This window comes from Anas acuta, chromosome 2 (assembly GCF_963932015.1).
Source record: "Anas acuta chromosome 2, bAnaAcu1.1, whole genome shotgun sequence".
Classification (NCBI taxonomy): domain Eukaryota; kingdom Metazoa; phylum Chordata; class Aves; order Anseriformes; family Anatidae; genus Anas; species Anas acuta.
In genome coordinates, this window is record NC_088980.1 from 103,264,532 (window position 1) to 103,292,061 (window position 27,530).

Sequence of the window (27,530 nt, forward strand, 5' to 3'; positions counted from 1 at the left end):
ATTTTATTTTTTTAACAACCTTTATCTTCTCCCTCCTTTCCCCATACCATGCCACAATTGCTCATTTTAACTATCAAAGCAGGTGCTAGCTTTCTTAACAGGTGGTGTCTCCCCATGAACTACATCCTATATGTTTGCTTTTGAAACAATTTCTTCAACTCAGTGATCTGGGGCTTGTCCACCACTTGGTGGGTCAGCACTGACCTGCCCAGGGCAGCCACCAGCAGCCAGTACTTTAAGGGGGATTGAGGTGGGGTCCTCAGGCTGGAGGAACTGAAGGCATTAGGGGTTTTGATTAAGGGTCTCCCGTTTGCTACAGCGGGTGACGGGCAGAGCTGCCTCCTCTCACGGACCATCCTCCAGCACAGCGGTGGGGCAGAAACACCCCAAACCATCCCTGCACTAATCACCAGAGACTGAAAATCAGAGCACCGATGTAAAGGCTTCACCAAACACCCGTTTCCCAGAGCCCTCCCATATGTTTCAAGGGCTGAATCCACCCCCTGACTCTTTCATGATCAGCTACCTGGCTGCCAGCAGAAAAACAAGGAGGAAAAAGGACACGCATTCATTTTACAGAGGGCCACCCCAGTGTTTCATCCCCCCCCCTTTTTTTTTTCCTCCCCCACTTCAAAGAGAAAATAAATTCAACAGGAGACAAATGCATTTCATGGTTTTTAATAATTTTCTGCTATGGTTTAACCACAGCGTATTAAGAACAAGCATAAAATCTGTATTTAAAACTAACAACAGCACTTAGAGCAACATCTTCCTTTAAAAGTATTGCAATAACAGACCTTAGGTCTAAAAACTAGGACATCACCATTTGCTCAATTAAAAGAGTCAGATACACAACAGTTGAAATCTTTTTCTGTATATAACTGGGAGTTACAGTGGAAAATAAGCAACAAATTAATTGTGTTAAAAGGAAAATAAGGTAAAAAATTAAAGCAAGCCAGGTTTGTCATAGCGTCACATGAACAGCTATTGAGAAATCCCAATACAGTTGTAAAAAGACTTACTGTTTTTAATAGCTCTGTTTTTACAACAATAAAATTTAAAAGAAAGAGTAAATATTGTTGATAGTGCTGTACATATTTCAGAATAACTTGAAACAAAATGGACAAAAATAAGAGACATGTTGAAAACGTGATCTTGAAAGCCACAATGTTGGAAATACAGAAAAAAAAAAAATCCATACAGCAATAAAGCATTTTACACTGTAAAGTAACTAGCAAGAAACAACAAAGAGAGGGTCAACACTCTAAAGCCAGGCAGCTGATGGTTAATTTTAAGTAAAACAGCCTGACTGATGTACATACCATCATGAAATGCTCTGAGCACAGCAGCATTGGGCAGTCGATAGCGATACAAAGATAAAATCCCTAACAATGTTTACATAGTCCTGGTACTGTAAGTAGAAAAAGGTTGTTAAAAGATATTAAGGTGATATTATTATTATTTTTGCTGTCCAGGCCTATGGTGCCTGAGGCTGTCCTAACTTCTGCTAGACTTCCTTTAAAATCCTGGCTGCCTGCTGTGCTTCGTGGTAAATGGCAAAGCGTGAACACAGCTGTGAATGCACTCAGGAGTCTGCTCTTTCCACTGCAGCTTCAAAGCAAATCAGTGCCTCCAGAAGGAGGCACGCTCATGTTTGGTCCACTCAATATGCAAGTTTTGTTATGATAAATCATACCCTAGGTTCTTCCAGCACGAGGTTTGCTCTGTAAAGATTCTTCCTAGTCAAGGCCTGGTTTTTTTTTGTTTTTCTTCCTTCATGCACAGAAGTTATTCTGCAGTGCAAACAGAAACGTGAAAATGGCCAGGCGAGACATACTTCCAGAACAACTGCTCTATGCCCTGGCAAACAATAAATGAGTTAACAAATGACAGTCATAAAATATGCACACTTCACTATGGTACATGCTTACTGATAAAACAGCTCGATAGAGAGAGGGATGGAGACAAGCTACCTGTATGGGCTTGACGATGTGGAACTGGCCATAAAATTTACACTTTTCTTTAAAACAACAACAAAAAGAAGAACAACCGTGGTCAACATTCAGACACAGGACGCCCGTGAGTGCTTTAAAAAAAAGATATTTACAGACAAATGCGTAGCTGGAGTTTCAGGTCAGCAGAGAAGTCACAACGGGCTGGCCAAGGACCGCGCTCCGAGCCGCGGACGGGACCCGAAGCCCAGCGGCACCACAGGAAGCCTCCCCATGGGCTTCACCGGGCCCTGGACAAGACCCCCTGAGTTTTGGCACAGCATTTAGCTAGCCAGCTGGAAACCAACCGAAAACGCCGTCTCGACTACATCCCGACACGTCGCTACGTTACATCTGTGGTTAAAGCCTGACGAGTTATAAAAGAGCTACATACAGACAGGGGTATCTACGAGAGACCAGTTGGTATCCGTCAGCGAGGGGACCGGTCTGTCTCGGACCGACAAACTTGTACATCGCCTACCGTCCCGGGATAGCTAGAACAAACAGCTTAGAAAAATAAGTAGAGTATCTGCAATTCTCTAAACTAGAGCTTCACGTTTAGTTTTCCTGAGGTATTTGCTTCACCGAACAAGCCACGCCGAGAGCGCGCGCGGGGCACGGGGACGTGTGGGGGGGGCCCAGGCCGCTGGGGACGCCTGGTGCCCGTGAGGACACCACCCGGTCGGTAGGTGTGGTGTGGACACCAGCAGAAACGCCAGGTGTCGAGCCGAGCTCCGTGCCACGTCCCCCCTCAGCACCGAGCTGCTTTGGGCCTTTCTGCCGCCATCTTACGCGCAGACACCGCCATCAGCGGTCAGCATGGCAGCAGGGCCTGAAGGGCCACACTCGGCTCATAGCACACCACAGATTTCGACATCTACCCTTATGGCTGGCACCCCTGAAGCCCACACAGGTCCTCAGGGGTGCTCAGCCACAGGCCAGGCCTTCAGACCACACGTGCCGGCAGGGAGGCGGGACACCAGGGCCGGGTTTTTTCACAATCTCTTTGTTGGCCTACTTTTTGATTTTGCAGGGGTGGTTTTGGATCAGTTCCCACTTGTCTGAGCTTCACTTCCCATCAAGGACGCGGACAAAAAAAAAAGATTTGAAAGGTTTTAGCCCATTTCTAGGTTAAAAAACAAAACAAAACACAACACAACACAATCAAGGATAACAATAAATAATGTATCTGCTGGAGAAGTAGTAGCTAATACTGGTCCAACTCAGCAATAGCGAGGCAACAACCAATATGAGAAGCATCTAGCTGCAAGGTTAAAGCTGTGGAGGTTTTGTTTGTTTTGTTTTTTTCCTTTTTCTTAAAGTGACACATTAAAAAAAAAAAAAGATCTTCACAGCAAAGATGCATCAAACGACCAATTGCTATACACAGGCTAGTCAAAAAGGATTTGTTCAAACTTTTTCCCTTATGATATTATATTGATATTTAATAGGAAAATAAAATACATAGACTTTTCGTCATTTGTATGCATTCATTTGCAAATCTTCTTACAAAAAAGGACCAAGCGCAGAAGTTGGCATTCACAAAGTCTATGCCATTTTTTTTTTTGTGTTAAAATCGGTATCATCTATACATTATCTTACAATATTAACAACATCTATTTGTTTTTTTTTTTGTATGTTTGTTTGTTCTACCCATTGGGTAGGATATGTGCATAATATATTCAAGTTATACACAGCACCATACAAAGAAAAAAAAAATAAAAAACAGAAAGAAAAAGACAGACAACTGAAAAAGCACCATTTTAAGTGAGGCACAACAAAGGTGGGAGCGCAGGGCCCGACCCAACGCCCCCTGAAGTCGGCAGGAGTCTTCCTGCCAACGCCACCGGGCGTTGGGTCAGGCCCTCTCGAGTGCAAGGGGATTCCTATCTGCTCAGACCTGAACATGAGGCACCTTAGTTGCTTACAAACTACTGACATGCAAACCTCCTCAAAATTATAACTAGCACGTACGTCGATAATTTATTAATAACCCTACCACAGCAGACAGACAAGCACGAACCGAGGAGAGAAAGGAAGAAAAGAGACAGCTTCGTCACCCACAAGATCCTACACATACCACACCGTGTCAGAAAGCTCACATACCAAACCAGGTAAAATAGCAGCAGCAGCAGCAGCAATACAGCAAAGAAATGACAGAGTCATCTCTGGCAGTAAATCACACAGAGGGGGGCTGTCAGAGGGAAGGGGAAGTTTCTAGGTTTCGAGTTTGTTTCTGTGTTGATAACCAACAAAAAACAAAAAAAAAAGGCAAGCTCTTTTCGCGCTGAAGCAGTACCAGCAATGCCCGGTTGCTTTTGTTCAGTCTGAAACTGGAACGGGGAGACTACAGCAAGGCAGAAGTAAAAGCCAGGAGAGTTTGCAACATGTCTCGATACAAAATCGTGCTGTTTTCCCTTTGAAAGCAGGAGAAATGCAGTGGCCCTGACATATATTCAATGCCGATTCCGGCAACTCTTTCAAGGGAGCTCCAGCAGAGTCCTACACCGTGTGCCTGGGGTGCTCACCCATATGGCAAAGCACCTCATCCACACAGAGCCATCAACACTTGAAAGAGTTGGCTGGGAAGAGGCAACAGGGGTCCAACGCTGCTCACGGGGGCTGAACGTGGTGGTGCAGCTCCTGTGAATTCCCCAAGTGGAGCTGTACCAATAAAAGGACATCTATTTATTTATTTTGCTGGTGTAAGTGCGCCCAATGGGGCTTTTGCCAGTGTAGCAATGGAACCAGAGGTGGGGCTGAAGGCAACCCGCACCCCTGATTAGCGAGCACAGACTGGCAAACTATTAAGTACAAAAAAGTCCTACCAACCAACCTTTTCAGCCTGGCCATTCCCAGAACTTTAAGCTTCAGTTTCCTAATGAAACATACAGAAGAGAGGAAATTCAGAGAGTTCGGCCAGGAAACCTCTGTAAGTCCAACACATCCTCACAAGGTTCTACAACAGGACCTCAGCGGGTCTCAGACAGTTCTGTAAGAGTCCCTCTTGCCAGGGATTTAAAACAATCGACACATTTGGGGCTAGTTTAGAAGAACAGCTGTAATCGCGCTGGCTGGCAAGCAGGCAACACAAGCCATTTATGTGTAACTAAGTTCTTTATAACAGCATTTAGCTAAAAAGCAAAGATGTAATCAAAAGCCAACCTTCACCTGAGCCCACCAGCCATCACTTCGTTCTTAGCATCAGCCAGGTCTGAAACAACACGCTTCTGAGATTTCAGGGCTACGTGAAGTACGTTTGCTTTGTGCACGTGATTACAACCAGGTCTACGTTTGTGTTGTCCCAAAAGCAAGAGGACTTCCCAAAGCCCAGCCTAAAAAAAAAAAAAAAAAAAATAAGAGAGCTGTTGGATGGAAGATGCACTGTCGCGCTAGGCCACAGGGAAGAATTTGCACAGCAAAACTCCTCAACTGCTAAAATCGGGGCGTGACATTCACAGGAGCAAGGAACAAATACTCCTCACGCCTCCAGCTGTTTGACAAAAGACCTGCCATGGTTCCTGAGAGCACAATGCCACCTAGCATTTCTGAAAGGTGATTGCGGAATAGAAACTCATTGATCATCAACGGATAGGACGGAGCCACAATTTTCCATGCAGGTATGTATAAACACACGCAAATGGACACAACTCAATGGTAATGACCAGAGAGAACCTGGGGACAATCCTAAATATCTTCAAGTGCACCAGCAAGCGGATTGTTTAACCTTGGGGGAAAAAAATGCAATTTTAGAACATCATCTTTCACCAGCACACCACTTTCTTTTACTTTGCCTGTGAAACCAGGTTACCTTGGCTACAATGGGTGTGCAGGGCTCGGAGTCAGCAAGGAGCAAGCAATGCACCTTCTCCAGAACACAAACCTACAGAGGAGGGTGCTGGTCTGAAGGCCCGGCAGCTCGCTACCCAGCAGCAGGGTTAAACATGGGGCTCCAGGCAAAGCCATTCAGCCTACACACAGCATCTTTTAGCAAGACACACCTTCCTTCCCCGTCACTTCACAGAGAAAGCGCCTTCCTCCAGAAATGATGTCAGCCCACTCCCTGCTCTTCCCTGAACCACATTCATAACAGGGGGAGAAAAAAAAAAATCAGTGGCTTTTTTGTATTATTATTATTATTTTTTATTTCTGCAACACACAAATTCAGAGATTCGGGATGGCAGAAGCAGCTGCCAGCTGGTGGGAGAAGTGGGGAAAGCAATTAAAAAAAAAATAAAAAGGCACCACTCAACCCATGGTTCCTGCAGACACCACGACTGCAGGAGCGTGAATGCTTTCCTCACTTTCATCCAAGTACCGTGAATCCTGCGTGTGCCACACGCACGACCAAGAAGGGACCTGAACGGGCACTAGTTTTCATATTCCTCATTCATATCTTTAAGGCGACTTCACGTACAAAGAGCCTGATGGCACAGCATTGCAACGAACCCAAGCACAACCAGGCCAAGCATACACCCAGGAGTAGAGCTTAGTGGCAGGGAGAAACCTCTTTGTGATTGATGGCTGCACCCTGCCTTTCCCAGCCCTGCAGGATCACAGGAGAACACGCTGCGGATGGGGCACGTTTAGCACCACGCACGGACCCGTGCCAAGCCACTTCAGGGAAGAAGCAACCTTTGTGGTAGGTAAGAGAAGTCATAATGCTTTATTTCTGAAAGGTGTGTTTAAAAAAATAAGCCTTTTAGCCCGAAAATTTCTGAAGTGGGGAGACTGGAGTGAATTTGGGGCAATACTGGGCAAAGACCAGGCGAGACAACCAAAATTCAGGCTATTAGAAAAAACTACCCAGGCATTGTGTGCATGATGCACGTAAAGCACAACACCAGCATGGAAGTATAATCCACCCGGTTAACTCTGCAGCGCTTCCTGAACTCTTTAATAATTCACGAGGCTGCCTTTGAGTGGCTGTGGAGCACTTTCACTCCTGCTGGATATTCTCAAGTGGAATTTTCCACAAACGCTGTGCAGCATTACCTGCGTTCAGAGGACACCCACTCCTAAGCCTGTGAAGATCAATAGTGCTATCTATTTAATTTTTATAGTCTTTATTTTACTGTTCTGGGGCATATTCTTTCTCACTACAACAAAAAAGAGCACGCCCTTTCTGTAATGTTATCCTGTAGCTGGGACTCCCATCAAAGATCACTGATATTCATTCAAAAACGTTGTATTTGCACCCAGAAGAGGCCCCCAAACAAAAGCAGCGGATGGCAAGCTCACCTGCAGCAAGCACCAGGGACTACACTTCCATTGCTGCTGGGAACACCGGCTGCACGTGAGCTTTGGACAGCGAAACATGAGGAGAAGACAGAGATGGAGGCAGAAACACAACCATGAGCTGGGCATACATTAAGTTCCTTTCTACAATTTTTTTTTTTTAATACAGCTCCCATTTTCCACACACAGGAAAACTTCCTCGGTCAAGAAAAATTGAGACAACCATGCATGCATCATACCCAGGAACACGAATGGGAAGTGCTTAAAAGACAGCCAAGGGCTGTCTTCAAAGCAGGCACATTCCCCAGAGGTGACTTTGAAGGTAACTTCAAGGCTCACTTCTGTGAGATCTGCACGTGAGTAGAAGTTGGTATCGAGGGGTGCTCAGCCACGATGACCGAGCTCCAGCTGTTCTCACCTAATGGTTTTTCGGCTAAATAACTCACACCGGGGCAACAGCAAGGGGCCCAAGTAGGCACAAGCATCGTCTGGCCAACAGCTCACTTCCACGGGACAACAAAAGTCACTGAAGACCAAAGCTAATATTTCCTAAGTTCGCCTTCTGTTTGCTTGATTTACCTAAGGGATTACGTTCATGGGTTATCTGAAAAAAACAAAAACAAAAACAAAACAAAACCTAATTTAACAGCTTTTATTCCCAGGAACTAGGTGCGACAAGAGCCCCAGCTGCCTGACAGCCACCCAGTCGTCTCCTGAACACCCGTCCTGTGGGGCTGAGCATGGAAAAACGAGTCCCTTCATAGCCTCTCCCATGAAATAACACCTAAACTAAGAGGCAGCCTTACTGGGGCAACTCAGACCAAGGAACAACAACGGCGACAAGCGAGGCTGCACGCCCAGGCTCACAGTTCGGCCAATTCTAACCCAGCACAAAACCCAGCCAGCTCACGAAGGAAACGATCCACGCCGAGGCCCGTAAGACACGCACACACAACGACACGCGCTCTGTTTTGGCATCAAAACTCTGCATAGATCAAAGACTCGCTTCAGGTGCCAGAGCCTTCAGGTGCCAGCTCCCGCCCGCTGCCGGCCACCGAGCAAAGGCTTCGGGAGCAGGGAAGGTGAGATCTTAAAGTGAAGAGTCTGCGACGCACGCACACACACACACACACATATATATATTAGAAACTATGCAAACTAGAGACTCTACAGGTTCTTACTTTTAAGTCCATTTCCGAAATGCATTTTAAGTGCAAGTTGTGCTTTTTCATGTGCTTGTGCTGCCACCATCACCATTCAGCCGCCTGCCAGCGCCGCGTTTGCTCCCACACAGAGCCAGCCAGGGGAAGAAGCACCCCGCACACGGCTTCACCAGCAGGTAAAAATCTTCCAACTGCTTTTACGACCGGCACGACAACACCAGGGCTTACAGAGGCTTAGCCAACACGTGGGCACCCTCCATCCGTCGCTGGCAGGGATGCTGCAGAAGGCAGCACCGCCGTCGCCACGTCAGCAGGCTGGATCTGCAGGCCTGAATTTCGGGATCTAGAAGATGGCAACGGAGAGCGGAAAGCACAACAGAGTCTCACATATTTCAACAGCATTGCAGGGGAGAAAACCCACCTTGCATTTTTAAACAATTTATTGCATAATGTCATGATATGTGACTAGATACACTTCAGGCTACAGTGAGGACAAAAAAATCTCTAAAACCTTGAGTACTGGTGATACTGCGTTATGAGAAGGAAAAGAACGGCAGCACTTGGTTAGAACCGATACAAATCAACACATCTGGGCTTTTGTTTTTGCCTTTGACGAAACAAAGAGTCTAAACTGCAAAATAGCTAAACCCTAAGTGATGGAAAATGCTGGGATGTCACATTTGCCTTCTTCCATCCACAAGTCTCCAAGACACTTTCGTTGACGCGCTGTTACGTGAATGCAAATTATTGCAAAGACAACAAGTGAAGTGTCCCTGTACTTCTCGATTTGGGTAAGTCAAGAGATGTTAGGCTAAGTCCTGTCCCCTTTTTCTAAGCAAAGCCGGGGGGAGGGGGGCAAACTCCTCCAGATCACTTCTGGGGCTCAATCATTATTCCACAGGTGAAAAGACAACATATAGAAGAACTTCACATAAAACAGTTCCCTCATATATATTTTTTTTAAAACATTAAGATAGTGCAACTTTTTAAAACACATTTATCACAACACAAATTAATTCCTTGCATTCATCTAAGTTCTCAACTTTATACCTTGGCACACAAAACAGGAATTTTGATTCATATTTAAAAAAAAAAAAATGCACACCCTGGGAGAAAAAAAAAAGCAAACTGGCCAATTCTTCCCCCATTTATCTAGCAAAACCTTCTTCTTTCTGCCATTCAGTGAGTATAAAACAGGCTACACAAGCCTCATTTCTGTGCTAAGTTTCCTTTTAGAATTAAATAATTGAAATAGTTTATTAAAAAAAAATAATATATCCCCCCCCTCCCCTGAAACACTGCTCGTAGACAAACTGAATGGAAGTTTGTATTTCTTTCGGTCTGCTTTGCATGCAATTCCCCTGAAAGGAATCAGAAACAAAGAACTGGTTTGCACGTTTGGTTTTACTAAGTTGTACCACGTGAAATGTAACAACATTGTGCACCGGAGCACGGGGGTCTTCCTCCGCCGCCCTGCTTGGATCTCTCTCGTCTTCAGTTCGAACGCACCCGGGCGAGTGACTCAGACCAGGTTCCCTGCTTTCCGCTCCTGGCCTTTGCTGGGGACAATTGTGCTCTCTGAATTGTTCTGCTGAAACTGAAGTCTGCTCCCCCTCTGCGAGGGAGGAGGCGCGTTGCTGTGCTGGTGATGGAAAAAAGAGGAGCCGGGGTAGTGCCCCATGACCTCGCTGTACGTCGGGGGTGGTCCTTCCATCCTTCCGTTGCTGCTGTAGTTGGTTGCACTTATGCCCGAATTGCTGCTCGGTGGGCAGGGGCCCCCATTGTACATCGAGATGTCTATCAAGTCGCTATCAAAAATGGTTCGGTTGGGCGGCGCCCTGACGGACTCCCGGTTGAGCTCCATCTGCTGCTCTGGGTCCCGGAGCTGCAGGGTGCACGGGCCCTGGTAGGGCGGCGGCTCTTCCCCGTCCGAGAGGGAAATGGTGGGAGGGAGGTCGATCTCGTGCTGCATGTAGGGGTACGTGGGCTGGAAGCGACTGAAACGGTCCCGCTGCATGAAGGATGGGGCGGTGAACCTGTCCCTGGACCTCGGAGCGTACATGATCTGCAACGGGAAGAGAGAGAGACGGGGCTGAGCAAAGCGCTGCGGGTCCTCCCACCTGCAGAAGAAGTGGTAACATGGAAAATGCTGCTCTTTGTCACCTAGCTCAGAGGTTTCATCCAGCAGATAGCGTGCTCCCACGTGCGTGCATGTGACAAAAGGGGTAGGAGTTGCAGGAAGGATCTAACACGAGATACTTGAGAGCGGTTTCACAAAGGAAGGCCGAGATCCTACACGGCTCCTTCTGACATTACAGCACGCAGAGCCGAGATCAGACAATCCTGCTGCTGTACAGAGTTAACACTTGAAATTATTTTTCTCTCTAATCCTCACAATTAATTAGTTCCGAGAAAATGAAATGCCCCAACGCTGAACTTCAGCTGCAGCTCGAGCCTCCCTCACCTACTCCGAGTTAAAGTAACCCCCTTCATTATAAAGGAATTTGAGTTTTAAGTACATTTTGTGGAGGTCCAGCATATCTCACGCCTTCACCACACGAGCAGATCAGGTGTCTTCCACCCCCTCAGTTCTCAGCCAGACCTCAACCTCCAGGGGGCTCTGGGTGTGGAAAAAATGCCTCTGGCACATTAAGCACTGGAGAAGGTCAGGATTTACAAGAGGAAGTTTGGGATACTCTGTGAGGAGCTATCTATTCCAAATCTGGACAGACACACCAGCTTCTCAGACCCAGATCTATCCAATTGCTCTTTTCATTTCTGGGTCCACGCAGGGTCTTCATCCCCTGACCCCACACATGCAGTGTCAGCTATCAGGAAGATTCAGTTTGACACAGGAGAGCTGTGCCACCACTCAGGACTACGAGTGGCAGCGTCTGTGGCTAGCCAGAAGACAGAAACACTGGTAATAGAGCATTTGCTGTAAATTTGGGAAAAATACGGGGGGAAGAGCAACAGGCTGACCAGATCTCTTGATCTACACTGAAAAGGCCTAATTTACTGAGTAAGTTTTGAGGGGAGACAAATATATGTAACAAAAAGGAAAGCACATCACCAAAGACAGTAAGAAATCCGACTTTACCTCTGAAGCACCTTGGCGCGACACCGAGCTTTCTGAAGGCCACAAGCACCCTTCCTGGAATGCAGAAGGAAACAAATGAGAGAAATCAACAGATGACACAACAATCCTAACTCGACACCAAAACTCTCCCGGAGCAGTCAGCTTCTAACGACTGGTTGTCCACACCTGGACAGGCCCCACTCCTTCCTTCTGAGAAGCAGAGCAGGCAGCAGCTCTGCCCCCCACCCAGCCGAGCTCAGTGTGTCAGGAAGGTGCCGAGCTGGTACCCGCCACCTCCCAGCCGGCGGTGCGGCCACGTCAGCAGGGGCAGCTGTAGGGAGGTAGGACGAGGCTCGTCTTGGCGGCGAGGATCCAGATCACACGCAGGAGACAGAACAGTTCAGAACAAAACCTGACGTCTGCAACGTCGTGAAGTGACGTTCACTCTAAACCCAGGACAATCCTGGTCAAACCTGCCCGTTGCCTAATTCCCTGCGGCAATGAAAGCGCTGAGGTTTCAGCCACCGGTTCCCCCCTTCAGCCACCTTCTCAGGCCATTTTCTCCCTCATGCCCTAGAAGTCCGTTCTGATACCATACCAACATCCAGGGCAGAATAAAAGGGCAAAGAAAAAACTGTGAATATGGGAAAATAGCTTCAGGTATATTGTGTTTTTTTTTCTTCTCAATTAATTTTTAGAGTCACAGTAACCACTGCCATTCATTTATCTTATCGGAAAATTTCAAAGCTGAAAAGGGCACCTCAGAGGGACTATAAAGTACAGAATTACAGTCTTAGTGAAAAAAAAAATCAATTATCTGGTCACGAGCATTGTCTTGGTGCTAAGTAAAGTTTCCTGATGTTACAGACAAGAAACTTCAGGAACAGGAAAGAAAAAGCATGCTGCCCCCAAAAGCATTACCCTGTATAGCCTACCCTCAAATCCTACCGTACCGCTTTTTCTCACCACAGCATCTTTGAACATACTTCAGATGTAAAAATAGACCTAACTGGATGTTCAGCACGGCTCTCAGAGACCAAAAGCCGTCTGTGATCTTGTCAGGAGAGTCCAGCACAGAGGAAAGCTGCTCTGAGAGGAATCTCCCACAGGATTCAGCTGTTAAGGGAAATGCTTCGAATAACAAAGCTGGTCAATCACTTCTCTTCTGGAGCTTCAGAGAGCAGATATAGAAGGCTGACAATCGCAATTATTTACAACTTCCTTTTGCAAGCGTCCCCACTCACAAAGGCCTGATATCAAGGACAAATCCTGGGTAGGTTCGTATGCTTCAGTGGCTATAAAAGATTTTGTCAACTGCAGAAATGATAACTGTGCAACGGCAGTGGCTCAAATTATGAGTGTCCACCTTCCTTTCCACCTCTCCATCACCCAGATGCCCTCATTCTGAAATAGCCGAGGTTGTATCTGCGCAATTAAAGACAACCAAGTTATCAGTGGCTGGCCAAGCAGGCTCCAAATTTGTTGTACTGAAGTAAAATCTGTTATAGTCAGAGCTAAAGTGCCCAACTAACAGCCCATGAACTACACGTCCCATGCAGCCCCACAGCAGGTTCCTTCAAACCATGACTTGTAGGACAGCGCGTAGCTGCTCCCCACGCCGAGAGGGAGCAGGACCTGGGTGCTGTGCCTTGGTGCCCAGAGCTAAGAAGGAGCCCTGGAAACAGAAGCAGCCTGACATGGACTGGAGGTGCTGTGTACCTCTGAGATGCTGAGGATGCAAGGATGTGCAACAACAGCCCCTGTGACGGTGTGTCCCACAGCCCACCCGCAGCTACCACCTTCCCGCAGGTTTTCTGGGGGATGACCAAGACAGAAGGGGGGCAGACAACGAAAACCATGCCAGTGCTTAATTATGAATGGTTCTGTGGGGCTTATATTTATATATTTGAAGGATACTACAAAACAGGAGAATCATTTATGCTTAATATCATGTCCAACAGCTAAGAGTAAATCCGGGAAATCAATAAAAACTGAAGACATTGAAGCACTTTGCTGAATCCTGCTCTGAAATGCTACAGAAGTTTTGCTACGAGTCTTCGTGGTAAATCCCAGCTCCTACAAATAACGCCAGAGCAGGCGAGGTCTGACGGCTGCAGCTACGTCTTTTGCTGCCCTTAGCTGCTCCTGGGTTTCATGACAACGTACAGAAACGAATGTTGTGATTAGGTTTGGAAATAACAGCGCCATTTAATAAATCCAGCTGGGCGATTACTTAATTATCTCGTGGTAATGGTCATTTACGTCAATGTTTAGAACTTAGGAGACTGGATAAACCCACGATAACTTGCTTCATTTATGTTTTACAAAGATTTACAGCCTCTGGATTCAAACAGTTTAGGAAGACGGCTTCCCAAGGCCACTTTTTAATCACTGAGCTTCCTGGAGCACACACTGTCATCCAGCCTCTGTGGTTCAGCATCAGCACACCGACAGATGGGAGGAAAGAAACTTACTGGAAGATTTAACAACTCAAGACTCATTTCAGGTAAGAATGTACGCTCAGTTAGAAAAACTCCTCAGACTGTAATGAAGCAAGAACAATCCCTACAATCACAAATTTGCTTATTTACTGACTCCCTTAAGGAGTGGCTTTGTGTTTTTTTTTCCACTTTTTAGTTTTTAACAACTAGGACTCTGCCTGAAATGGTACTTCCTGGGAAACAAAAGTCAGGTTTTCACTCTCTGAAATGCTTTTATGGGTATTAAGAGGGTCACTCTCTTCCCCCTAACTAAACTCAAAGTTTACGTATATAATTTTACACTTATATATATAAAATAATACCCCATCTCTTTTTTTTTTTTTTTTTTTGCAGGTGAAGTGTTTCAAGTGGCAGTGTAGTTTCCGATGTTGGCCCTAGGTGGCAGTGACATATTACAGCACATTTCATCAGTGCCCTACTCCAGGAACACCCACAGGCCCGTTCCTCCCTGCCCTGCTCCTTCTCAGTTGATGCAGAGCATCCCAGCTCTGCAGATCACAACGCTTTCCCTCCCAGACATGAGGGGGGTGAAACTACTGCCTTGTCCCTAGCAGAACGACACGAGCAAGGCCTCTCCTTCCTTTATAAGGTTTTTTTCCCCCAAGGGCAGGAAAGGTTACAGCACCTTGCAGAATAAATGGCACAGCACCAACAAGAAGTTCAAGAGAGGTAATTACGGAGTCAGAACTCTCACTCTTACTCTGCCTCCTGACACTTCCAGCGGTTATTTCTGTTACTTGATGCTTTAAAGTCCTTATTTCCCCAACCCCACAGCACTTTGCCACGCGAAATAATCTTCATTTCATGGCAGCGAAGGAAATAGACGTGATTATGCGTCCTCCTTGATTTGGAGACGAAGCAAGCTGCCCAAAGATGCCACAACGAGTCAGTAGCCACCAGGAGCTGGCGCTCCTCGCTTGTAGCCCTACCTGCAGACCTCCTAGATGCTGTCTCCCCAAACCTGAATTTCTGCTGGTATTAACCCGTGGTGAAACTCTGCCAAATGCACGCTGCGTGTTTTAAAGGTTTGTATGTTTTAAGAGCCACACCAGGAGGCGGGGGGCTCACCCTGGGAGGTGAAGCAGCCTCCTCAGCAGCACCACGACAGAAAAACCCAGTATTTCTGTGCCCTCAGTGTTTAAGGACTCAGCACACTAATCATTGTAATAAAGACCCCAGAAGGGATAAAAAGGAGGGGAAAACAGAAAAGAAAAAACAAAAATTTAGAGTGGAACTGATGGGCACACAGAAAAGCACAGTTACAGAACAAGGATGCAACAGCATGAAGTTGTTGAAGACCAACTCGCAGATTTTCTGGGATCAGAAAATCTTTTCTGCCCTTCAAGTGTTGCTCACACTTGGGATTCTGGTGATGTTTCATCTTCTTTTAATACTCTGATTTCTGGACAATGAGAATTTCAACCTCTAGTCTTTTTTTTTTTTTTTTTTAATAAAAAAAAAGTTCAGCCAGACAAAGAAGAAACACACAAGCATGTAAACACACATTGCATTTCGTTATTTCAGAGGCCTGACCCCACAAGTTTTACAGGTGTGAGGCTGTAAATAAGTATTTATTATTTAATGTTCTGCTTCTTATAAAAAGAAGCAGAATAAGGGAGATTGGCAGTGGGCGAGCTGGTGTTCAGGACAGCTGCAGCTCAGCTGTTGGAGGGCACCCTCATCCAGAAACAGGACAGGCCTGAGGAAAAGGCACAGAGCTGAACATAGCACAGGCATGGAGAGGGACAAACAAACAAACAAACAAACAAACAAAAAAAAAAACAAAAAAAAAGGCCCATCTGAGTAAGAAAGGATAGATCCTGTCTCTGGCTACACCTCTGCAACCTCGGTCACGTGAGGGTGGTTTCTCTTCACAGTTCCCTGCAGGAACCAGCCAGTTCATTTACTGGTTTGGTTTACAAAATACTGCTGAACTTCCCCTGTTTTCGCTCACTGTTTCTCTGTCGACAAAAGGCCTGAGTCAGAATGACATTCCCTCTACGCATTAGTGGTTAATACACATTTAAATCCATTTTCAGAGCCTGCACGCCACAAGAAGCCTGTTCCCTTGGAAGAAAACCCACTTCCCATCAGCACACAGGCCGAGCCTGCCTGGTTAAAAGGCAGATGTATTTCACAAGGCACAATCCACCCTGTGCCTCACAGCACGCGCTGCCTGTTCACCTTCTGCAATCCACTCCGCTTGGGACAGCGAGACGGGACTGGTCATTTCCAGTTTCACATCACCAAAAACACCATGTCCGTTCCCTGCTCCTCACGCCCAGTGTGCTGCTTCTACGGCTTGTGCTGCGAACAGAGCATGGCTGGTTTCCACCAGCATTTCCTTCTGATTCTTAAGACAAAGGAAAATTCAAAAATAGTCGATGTCTGACCTCAGAGACTGCCACAGGGCTCTGCCCCGCGCATCTGACCTTTTTTTAAGAATGGCTTCGGCTTATCAGAAACCAAGATGAGTAACAGCGATGACAAACCCACACCAGACAGTTTTCGGAAGAATTAGTAACCACTTCTTGCCAACCAATTACCAATTCCTACGAAGCCCTCACTCAACTATGATTATCGGTACTTACAAGGTTGCCATCAAACCGAAACTGGGTCAGTGTTTTAAAAATGATTTAAGAGCAGTTTTGGATACTACAGCGGGGCTCCCGAGTCCCCAGTGTCAAATCCAACATCCTTATTTGCAGGAAGATGGTGTTTCCTCCCTGGCTTCCAAGAGAGAAGGCGCCACTTGCTCTAATAACAGACAATACTAACGAACCATGCGCAGGAAATAATGGGTTTCTTCATGCATTTGACAGCTCGCTGCCATTTTAAAAGATTTGTGAAGATGAAAATGCGTTGCCTTTATCTCAAATCATGTCATTTGAGCTCCGCGTAGCAATTATAGTTAACACTTTTCAGACAGAAGCGTGGTTCTTAAATTAGTGTGTCCATTTCAAAAATTTTCAAAAAAACCCTCTCAAATTAATCTAGGCAGTTTTTCCAGCCCAGAAGTCCACAAGGTTATGGTTTCACAAGCTGTAGTTTCATCTGTAACTAAGTTAGAGCTCCCGGTTATCAGAACGATGGGCACCAGGGCTGCCTCCTCTCGAGGAGATGGCTCCTCTCTTTCCTGCACAGCCTCCGAAGTGTTAAGAGTCACCTCGGCAAAAACGTGTTAAAAAGCAACTGGTTTTCAGCCAGATTAGCTCCCTGAAGCACCTCATCACACCCCTGTGATACGGAGCACAAAGAAGGATCTTGAAACACACAACCAGGATGGAAAGAAGGGTGAGACAAAGCTGCACCCAGCACATCCCACCCAGCAAACTTCTGGCTCCCGAGGCAAGTCACGAGCCCCTTTACTGCTGGGTCGACTTGGGACAGCCTTGGAAAAGCTGGATGGAGATTCAGCCTTCAGCCTCTGGCTCTCTAACAAGACATCTTAGACACTCCAGGCCCCTGAGAAGGATCACTTTCCTCGTATTTTCTTGCTGCCCGAATGAAACAAACACGACGTTCTCCTGGGCAGCTACTGGTCTAGTGTTTTGGATCCAGCAAACTGTCACTGCAGCTTCACAAAGCAGTAACAGCGGTAAAACTCCAAGATATTAGTAAATATCTAAGAAGTCACAACACAACTGTCAGTTCTTCATACCCCAGGTGATCTCCATTCACTCTCCTTCCATTTCCCCTCACACCACAGCAGCAGCAGCTAACAGGACGCCACACCTGAACTTCCAAACACAAGACAAAACACGCTATGTAGGGCATAGCAGGGTCTAAGAATACTCAGAGGCGGTCAATTTTAAATTTCCATTCTCATTTTTTGCCACTGACAAATCCAAGGGCAGCAATAGAGCTAACTCTAGGAAGTACTGAAACTAACATTGCAAATTTTTCCAAGAGTTGTGCTATCAGAGCTTCTCTGCAGGTTCGGATGCAGACGAGTACAACACGAGGAAAAGGGATTTGGTGGAAGGGTTCGTTCGTACTCACCGTCTGCAGAGTTTCTTCCTGTCTTCTGCTCTGGCTCTGCCGGTTGATGAAAGAGCGTGTCGAGAGTTTGTAATGGTTCAACAAGCAGATGATCACTACCACCATAACAGTTATAACCACAATTATAATGATGATCTGAACAAACTCCAGTTCAGCTAAAACAAAGAGAAAAAGAAAAAAAAAAAAGTCAGTCATAATGTAATTCATCAATGAACAACCCAAAAACACTCGGTATTTCATCAGAACTGATGCTGTCCGCCTTGCAAAGTTTTGCAAAGAAAATGACATCCTAAAAAGTATGAAATGTTTCACTCTTTGGCATTGCTAATCAATCAGTATGAGTGGCTACAGGTCAGGTCTAAGTTGAGAAACTTCTTGGTGATCCTTCGCCGCTTCCTTTACAGGAATAAATTCTTCAGCATGAACAATTCCGTTGGGTAACAAAGAACAAAACTTATTTTAAGAGCCACCTGCGACACCAATAGAGGCAGAAGTCCTGGAGAGAGGACTTGGGACACTGTACCTAGTGCTTCAGTGATTGCTATTCTGCTGCTGGACTCAAACAACAAAACAAAAAAAATCAGGAAGACTACAAGAGGGAAAACTTTTCTTCATTTTTATCAGCTAAATCGTGTTAAGACCTAAGTCAAGCTGCAAACAGCCTTTTTCTCCTTTTGGATCTACACCAAGTGCCTTCTTTAATTACTTACATCTCTCCAACTAGAGTAAAATTAACTTTTCCAGGACACTCCCATTCAGCTAAACGGCTAAAAAAAGAGTTCTGGTACTCAAAACCAAGACGTGTTCCACCATGGCTAAAAAGAAATGAGGGTCTTGGCTGTCACACGAGATCTGATTACAATCAGCACCGTCAGAGCCCATCACCTTATCAGAAGTCCCACCTCTGCACAAATACTGAGTATATTTAGAGATGAGTCGCTCACAGCCACTCTTGCACCCTTCCAGCTCTCCTGGAGCAGCACGGATGAGCAATGTAAGGGAAGAAATCGCCCTTTGGAAGTTACACAGTCGTAGGTATTTCTATGGAAACTGCGCTGCTCGCCGGGGATGCTCTCATCTTGAGAGACAACTCCAGTCACCGGGAGGAGGTCCCCGGTTGTCACGCAGGTAGGAAGCAAAGCAGCAGGAGAGTTACTCAGTTCTCAGCGCTTGGCAAAAACGACCCTGCTTTTGGGCACCAAAATGTGAATTTGGGGGAACCGCTATCAAATTCCTGTTTCAAAAGGCCAAGGAGAAAAGAAAGATACCAGAAAAAAAGAATAATAAAGCCAAAGCAAACAGAGAAACAAGCCTGTTCTCTCTTATCATCTCTCTTTCATTTGTAGTCATCCTCACCCTCCTGTGCAATACCAGTAGCTGAAGCTTACGCAAACACCACCGTGAAGCCGAGCTAGAAAAACGTCCTTCACGCACAAAATGCAAAACCACCTGTGGCGGAGCTGAGGGAAACCCCAAGGCAGTTTCCTTATTCTCGGGCTCCTTGCAAACAGCGTGACCACCACCACCACTTACAGATGTTCCCTTAGTCAGCACTTTGCTCTGCTTTTGCCACCAGCCCCACATCAGCAATGGCCACTTTTTTTCCGGAGTCACCAGAGGTGTCACCGCCAAGAGATCCAAAGGCAGGAAGCATGGAAATCAATTAAAAGTGACCCCCCAAAATAGTGTTGAACTACAAAATCATTTTTTCCTGGCTCAAAAGCGCAGAATACAGGCTTGCCACTGCCGACAACCGCTGCAATTCAGCTTCTCCGGCTACCGAGCACCAAAGGGCTTCTGTACCCCAAACCCTTTTATTCCCCGCTTGGGTCCAACGCAATCCTTCGGACTGGAAGTTGAGGGACTGCTGCTAAAGGGCAACACGCGAAGCCAGCAATGTTGATTTAGGCTTTCCTAGAATGCAAAGATCACTGGACTGACACGCTGCTTCTGCATCTGCCAAGGGCAGAGCCTTCTAAATTTATCGAGCTCCCAGCGTTTCGGCGGCAGGGGACAGCACCTCTCCCTTGGAAATCGGGGCTCAGGGCCGTCAGCGTTTCCCTTCGGCGAGGGGAGGAATCGCTGGGGACGCTGGGCTAAACCTCGGCCGTGTGTTGGAGTCGCAGGAGGATTTTCCAAGTTCAGCGCTGCCCCGCCAGCACGGAAACGCAACCAAGCATCCTGCTGACGTCCGGGAGGAGGGGAGGACGGGCTCACCCTCTTCTTCCTCCAGCTGGGTTATTGTGAGGAGAGGAGAAGGAGCGAAGAGAGGCGGGCAGGAGCCGTCTCTGTCTGCTGGCACCACTCAGGGCACCCAGTCCCTTGGGTCCCTCGCCCCCCTGCCACACGTGTGGGGTGTCTAACAGCCCTCACAGCCCTGGCACTACCTCCCAGAAATATATATTTTTTTCCTAATAAGGGCTTTTTCCACCAATAAAGCTGGGGGAGAGGGTTGGGGTGCGAGGCGGTTTCACCTCCCGCTGCGTGCGGGCTGTGGCACTTACGCCGGGTTTCTTTTCTCTGTGTGTGTGAGTGGGGAGGGGGGGATTTTTCCTCACAGAGCACGAAAAAAAAAAAGGGCAGAGTTCACGAAAACGCCTTCAAAAGGGAAAAAAGCAAGCGGGGAATTGCCCTGTCAGGGCACTCACGGCTCCGTCCCCCACCAACCCCCCTATGCGAGGGGTCCCGCACCGCCCCCCGCACCCCATTCCCCGGCGCCCCCCGACCCCTCCTGCCCCACGGCGAGCCCCGGGGGGGTCTCTTCTCCCCCAAAACCCCCCCAAAAAAACCCTTAGCACGCCCGGGGGTACCTCCGTCCGCCACCAGCTCCCTCAGCCGGGCGTCCTTCCCCGCCGTGCCGTTAAGCCGCTGGGCGGCCATGCTGCCGGCCGGGCCCCGCATCACCCGCCCGCCCCGGGCTCCATGCGGCCGGGGGGAGCCGTGCGGGGGCCGCTCCGTGCCTCAGCCCAGCCCGGCACAGGGCACAGGGCAGCGGCGGGGCCCGGCCCCCCGTTACCGGCCGCCGGCTGCCATGGGGCGGCGGGGAGCTGATGGGGTGTGGGGGTATAGGGTATGGGGGGGGGGGGGGGAGAGCCCGCTGCCCTCGGGTCGCGCCTAACCTGGCGAGCGGGGCTGGGTCCCCGCGGGGGTGATCGGGGAGGATCGGGGAGAAATAAGAATTAGGAGCGGCGGGGAGAGAAAAGCCAGCCCGACATCGCCGCCCCCACCCGCGCACACAGCCCCAGCCCCAGCCCGCCGCCCCCACGCCAGACCCGCGGGCAGCGAGAGCGGGCAGCTTACCGCACCGCGCCGCTCTTTAAGCCCGGCGGCCGCCCGGCGGAGCCTCCTCGCCTTCCTCCTCCTCCTCCTCCTCCTCTTCCTCCTCCCGCCAGCTCCGCTCCCTCCTCCTCCTCCTCCTCCTCCTCCTCCTGCTCCCGCCCCCGCCCTGCCGCCGGCCCCGGCGCCGCTCGCCTGGGGGAGCCCGCGGGGAGCAGGGCGGGAGGCGGGGCGGCCGCCGCCACCGCCGCTCGCCCCAAAATGGAGGCCGTCCCCCCCCCCCCAAGGAAATTAAAAAATAAAAATAAAAAAGAGGGGGAGGGGAAATGAAAAATGCCACAGGTTTGGGGCTCCCGTTTCCTGCGCGTCCTTGGCACAACTCCCGGAGGCTGCCTGCCCTTTAAAGCCCTCTGCCTGCCCCGTCCCGGCCACGGAGCCGCTTTTTTTCTGGTTAATTTTCTCCCCGTAGCAAGCCCAGTGATCACCCAGCGCCCTCCTTTCCTCCCATACCTGCTTAACCAGCGGGGCCAAGCCTTCCTCCCAGGTCCTCCTTATTTCTCCAGATCATGGGAGATGGCCAAACCCCCAGCAAACACTCTGACCATGGGGCGATAGCCGCTGCTCCCCACACACCTCACATCTGCAGACCAAGCCTGTGACTCAAAGTCAAGGAGCAAAAGCCAGGAGGAGAGAGGGCCTCAGAGAAGCGATCCCACTTAGATCACAGAATCACAGAATCACAGAATCACAGAATTTCTAGGTTGGAAGAGACCTCAAGATCATCGAGTCCAACCTCTGACCTAACGCTAACAGTCCCCACTAAACCATATCCCTAAGCTCTACATCTAAACGTCTTTTAAAGACTTCCAGGGATGGTGACTCCACCACTTCCCTGGGCAGCCTGTTCCAGTGCCTAACAATCCTTTCAGTAAAGAAGTTCTTCCTAACATCCAACCTAAAACTCCCCTGGCGCAACTTAAGCCCATTCCCCCTCGTCCTGTCACCAGGCACGTGGGAGAACAGGCCAACCCCCACCTCGCTACAGCCTCCTTTAAGGTATCTGTAGAGAGCGATAAGGTCGCCCCTGAGCCTCCTCTTCTCCAGGCTGAACAAGCCCAGCTCCCTCAGCCGCTCCTCGTAAGACTTGTTCTCCAGGCACCTCACCAGCTTCATTGCCCTTCTTTGGACCCGCTCAAGCACCTCGATGTCCTTCTTGTAGCGAGGGGCCCAAAACTGAACACAGGACTCGAGGTGCGGCCTCACCAGAGCCGAGTACAGGGGGACGATCACCTCCTTAGCCCTGCTGGCCACACTGCTTCTTATACAAGCCAGGATGCTGTTGGCCTTCTTGGCTACCTGAGCACACTGCTGGCTCACAGTCTTCTCAGTTCTTGAAGGGCCAACATTTGTTTAGTAAGATATTAGTAAGATATTGTTGCACCGGTGCAGGCAGAGTGACTGAAAACTGGCTGCAGACTGCTGTGTCCATAGGCGAGACAAGCGCCAAGCATCCTCAGAGCAATGGTTGGCTCCTGACCTATTTGTGAAGAATTTATCGTCAGGTTTCACGTTTCAAGCCCTGTAGAAGCTGAACAACGGGGCAACAAGTGCCAAATATCCCATCAAAGCAGGTCCACAGAGATCTGCCTCCTTCTCGGATTGCCTGCCTTATCGCTGAGGTGTCACCCCGACCTCAAACCAGCACGGCCGTGCTGGAGGAAGAAAGGGCTGAAGCTCCCCAAGCAGGCTGTGGCACTCCTCCACAAACCATTACAAGCCTGGCATATTAATGATAAAGCCGAGGGCTGGTTAAACTGGGTAAGTTTTAGGTGAAATTTTATCAAGGCTGTAATTGCTGTTCTGCCTGCTATCTCCTCAGTCTTGACTGCGGAAACAAAAAAAAAAAAAACTCATTCTGGAAGCCACAGGACCCAGACCTGCTTTTTTATTTTACTAATAGCAGAGATGGTAATCTCTGAAACAGAAGAAAACACAGTCAATCTTCAGTGACCAAAACTGGGCAGATACCGTTTCTCAACATGACTTTCCCATTTACACTATTTACCCTTTTTTTTTTCTTCCTCTGCTACTCCGCAGACATTAACAACTATACCAAAAGGTACGAAGCTGGTGAAGAGTAAGAGAAAAAATACAGCTTTGAAACTGGAAAATACGGGGCTGCTTCCCCCTGTCCGCCGCTAGCCTGTGTGGGTCACTCACCTGGGGAATCTGGGTGCTGTGGGGCTGGCCACAGATCCGATCCGACCTGAAACCGAATGACTTGCTGCTCGCTGGGTGAGTGATCATAAAAAAGGAGGTGGAAAATGGTGGTGGTGGGACAGAGCAGGAGACCAGGAGAGCCCTTCTGGTGAGGACCTGCGCCTGGGCTGTCTTCAAGCAACAGCAGACGTGCACGATGACTTCCCATGCCCCCACCTCTCAAGCTGCCACCTCCTGGGGTAAATTTCCACCTTTTTGTTTAAATCTGGCGTCTATAGGTTCAGTTTGTCGGAAAAAGTTTCTGAGGAATGACACCACACCAGGAAAAGTAAAAGTGCCTTTCCCATTTGCGGTGAATTCAGGTAACTTGCGTGCCTGCACATGCACATCCAGATACATTATGTCGCTGTGTTTAATGTGATTAGGTGCAAGGAACCAAACAGATGGGAGCAGCCTGGAGATTAGTGAGACAAGCGAAAAAAAGCAAGTTTTGGGGAGGGATTTAACGCAGAAGAGGACAGTGTTGAAGGCCTCTAAATTAACTTGCTGTTAAAGCCGTTCTTTAATAGGAAAGATTGTGAAATTGAGTTCTATTTTCTTTTTTTTCTTTTTTTTTTTTTTTTTTTAATCACCCGTTGCAATCCTCAGCTAAAGACCTGCCTCCAAATCTTGTTTCCTAGAAAAACCCAGCAGTCCTTGATGCACAGCTAGCCACACAGCCCACATGCTCCATGTGCTGGCCACGCATCCGCTAGGTTGTTTTCCTGTGCCGGACGCAGGGTTCAGTCCGGGACACAGAATTATAACCTGCTGTTTGAAAAGCAGTCACATTTCAGCCCTGACTATCCTCGCTTTGTTTACACTGGCGAGTGACACCATCTACTCGTGAGCTATCCCCACTGCAGGTCTACCCGTCCTCGCACAGGTAATTTACAGCCGTCTCCTCCGGCAGGGTTAAACGCTGCTGTGCTGATCACACCCTGGCCCCGTTTAGCCGAGAGACTGCGCTGCTGGTACCTTTGATGCTCTCATGCCACTGCTGGAAAACAGGTATGGGATTTCCTAGCATTTCTTGACACACAAGGAATGGGAAACTCTGGGCACGGGGCTGATGAGCAGCTCAGGCTGCTCAGACCATGGAAACAGCCCTACGAGGGACAAAGAAAACAGGTGGCTGAGAACCAGGTTTCCAGGCAGGTATCCATTATATTGAACACTGCTATACAGCAACTTCCACTTCTTTTAATCATTGACTACCTCAGTCCTCCAGTTAGCTCCATGAAAATCTTGGGAACCAAATCAGCCATGTTGAAAACACCGCAACCCCTTCAAGTCCTTCATTTTGATCATATTTCACAGCTTTTGGCTTATTTTGAGCTCTAATCTAATCACTGGTTGTAGAAATGAGCCATTTAAATAAGAGAAAACAAGTTAATGCAAGAAAAGGTCACAATGTTTTTGTTTTAATTCCATGCTTATTCAAAGCTATCCCAACATCAAGTGCAATGGAGTACTGAGCTCTGCAGAGTCCCAGTGGCTGTTTCCAAACAATTTCCAGCAAGTACAGGGAAAAATCATCCTTGATTATATATTTTTTTTTAGCCCATTCAAACAGGAGCTAGAGGAGATGCACTAAGGACCACATTAAAAAGCTGAGAGATCGCATCATGCATTTTCTTACCATAGGAACAGATGAAAGTTAAACGAGAGACAGAATTAGCATGGGTGCTAGAATCCATGCATATGCAAGAATCCACCTCCAGCACAAAACTGAAAGCCCTGTTGTAGAAATATAGGTTGCTAAATAAGCTATTAGCAGTATTTTACACACAGAAAAGGAGCGTTCATTCTTGCAGGAAAGCATGCTTTTCGGGGTTACAGAGAGTCTCCTGCCAGGTGGATTATTCAGTTCATGAATCTCGACTGCCAGCAAACTCCCTGCCAGCCAGGAAAAGAAAACAATGGGCACTTGGCTTCAGATTAACAGGCTATCAAGATATTTCTGTGCTTTCTAAGGTGTAGGGACAGACTTCAAGAAGCCGTATGGTGCAGAAACCCTTTCAGATCACAAGAAAACCCAGAAACTTCGGGTTAAAAAAAAAACAAAACACAACCCAACAAGAAGGGCAAGACACAGAACCAAGACAAGAAGGCAGAACTGAACCAGGATAACAACAAAGTACAAAAAATACAACCTGAATATGATGAGCTCTATTTTATTTCTGACATTAATATAATCAGCTGGTTTAGAGATACGAGACTATGCCTCACTGATGTTGCAGTCCAGCGCCTGAAAGCAAAAATGAAGATGGGAACCCGGAAAAGTGGTATCCAAAGAATTTTGGGGGAGAAAAAGAAGCAACGTAATGCACTATTTGAGGTCCGTGATGCCAGAAAATGTTTTTTAAAGCCCACAATGCCGATACAAACTGGTATAAACATTTAAGAGTGAATAAGGGAAACACATTGATACTGCAAAATGGGTCTATGAGCAAAAATCAAGTAATTTTCTTCTTACACTTTCACCCTATGGTTTTCTCATCGTTTGTCTTGCAGCATTTGCATACATGCTGTCTGGATGTGTAATCATAAGGGAAATTAACCCTGGATAACCCCATGCGGCAGCACGTTTACAGATTTTGCTGTAGAGAAAACAACTCCAGGAATAAAATTGGGGATGTTCAGCCCATCGGAAATCAAGTGAGTCACACACATGATAGGTCTGAAGGATGGGAAAATCTCTTTATGAGAACAGGCCATTAAACATTACAATCGAGCATAAAATTGCTCTGCCACAGTATTTTGTTTTATTTGCATTGTTAAATTTCTTCTTCTAACAATAATGGATAGTTTATAGCACTAATGATTTATACAAAAGGAGCTGCGCAAATGAATCCCAAACGGGCAGCTTCTTTCCTAAGAATTGTAGACTCAGTTTCCTTCAGCGTGATCGCAAATCGGTGACTCACACAGATTTCACATCTGCCTCGGGATACAGCGGCGCGGCTTCTAACGAGGTTTCATGATGGATTAAGGTCCTATGGTGCAAGAGAGGTGTAAAAACTTAGGCAAATTAAAAAAGGCATACCGCATATCCACCAATTTCCATGGCGCAACAACCAGAGATGCTTTGCCATTAACAACTGTTATCACTGAGACCTGTTTGACTGTTTTACTAAGTGCATTGCTTCTGGCTTAGATGAGAATACATTGTTTGTATACAGATCATTTATGTCCACGCACACACACACGTTTCTCCCTGGTAAATCAATATAATTGATCTGGAGAAGGGGTCACAGTTTAAGAGTGTTTAAATTGGTCTGCACAACACATTCACCTCATCTGCAGTGCACCCCAAAAAACGGATGGGGACTGAGATTTTCAGTGTGCACAACGATTGGGATTTGCTATGGCTTATACCCTATTTTATGATATAACTGAGTGTCTTATTCCCAGCCCCCAGCACCCCAAAACTGTTAGTCAAGTCCCCTCAAATCAGAAGAGGAGGATAAAACAACACTGGGATAGCCTTAGATCCTATCTTTACAGCATTTCTTTGACCTCTGAGTCAACATGGAGATATTTGTGAACAATTCCAGCAGCAGAAGCTTTCAAGAAGCCACCCAGTTTGCAGTACGGTCTGGAGAACTGGCAGCACTTGGAATAAGAAGCAGATCCAGTCAAGTCTCCTCAGGCCAGCAAAAGTGAGAACGACTGCGGGTATCATCTATTCAGCTCACAGGGAAGCGTCAGGAAGCTCCTCATCGTGCACTTCTCTTCTGACTAATGGCCTGAGCGAGTGCAGACCGTAATCCTCACATCGGAGATGTGAGGCCGGAGACGCAGAGAAAGTCCACAGAGAATCCCGCGGTCTCGGGATGCTTCCTGCAGGTTTGCCATAACCACTTGGCATCAGCCAAAACTGTGAAGTGGAAGGATATTGGGAGGTATCCGCGTGTGATCGCTGCTCTTGGTTGTGTCTTTTGATGTGCCATCACGTTCCTCAGCAAACAGCAGCGCTTCCCAACACAATATCTCAGAGAAAAGAGGGAATTAGGAG

At 47.6% G+C, this 27,530-nt stretch overlaps 1 protein-coding gene across 3 annotated transcripts in view; it reads right to left on the bottom strand.

Moving 5' to 3' along the window:
- Positions 1 to 662: 662 nt before the first annotated feature.
- LDLRAD4 (low density lipoprotein receptor class A domain containing 4) overlaps positions 663 to 27,530 on the bottom strand; it is a 282,164-nt gene continuing 255,296 nt past the window's right edge. The window contains exons 1-4 of one of the 3 annotated variants that reach the window (XM_068671425.1): positions 21,275 to 21,433; positions 17,975 to 18,129; positions 11,493 to 11,546; positions 663 to 10,457 (exon numbers count right to left, since the gene is read on the bottom strand). In XM_068671425.1, coding sequence (XP_068527526.1) covers positions 9,915 to 10,457; positions 11,493 to 11,546; positions 17,975 to 18,079 — 702 coding nt within the window. In that variant the 5' untranslated portion in view covers positions 18,080 to 18,129; positions 21,275 to 21,433 and the 3' untranslated portion in view covers positions 663 to 9,914. Of the gene's footprint in view, positions 10,458 to 11,492; positions 11,547 to 17,974; positions 18,130 to 20,784; positions 21,066 to 21,274; positions 21,434 to 27,530 lie in introns of those variants that run through there. The other 2 variants (XM_068671424.1, XM_068671423.1) reach the window with 2 other exon arrangements.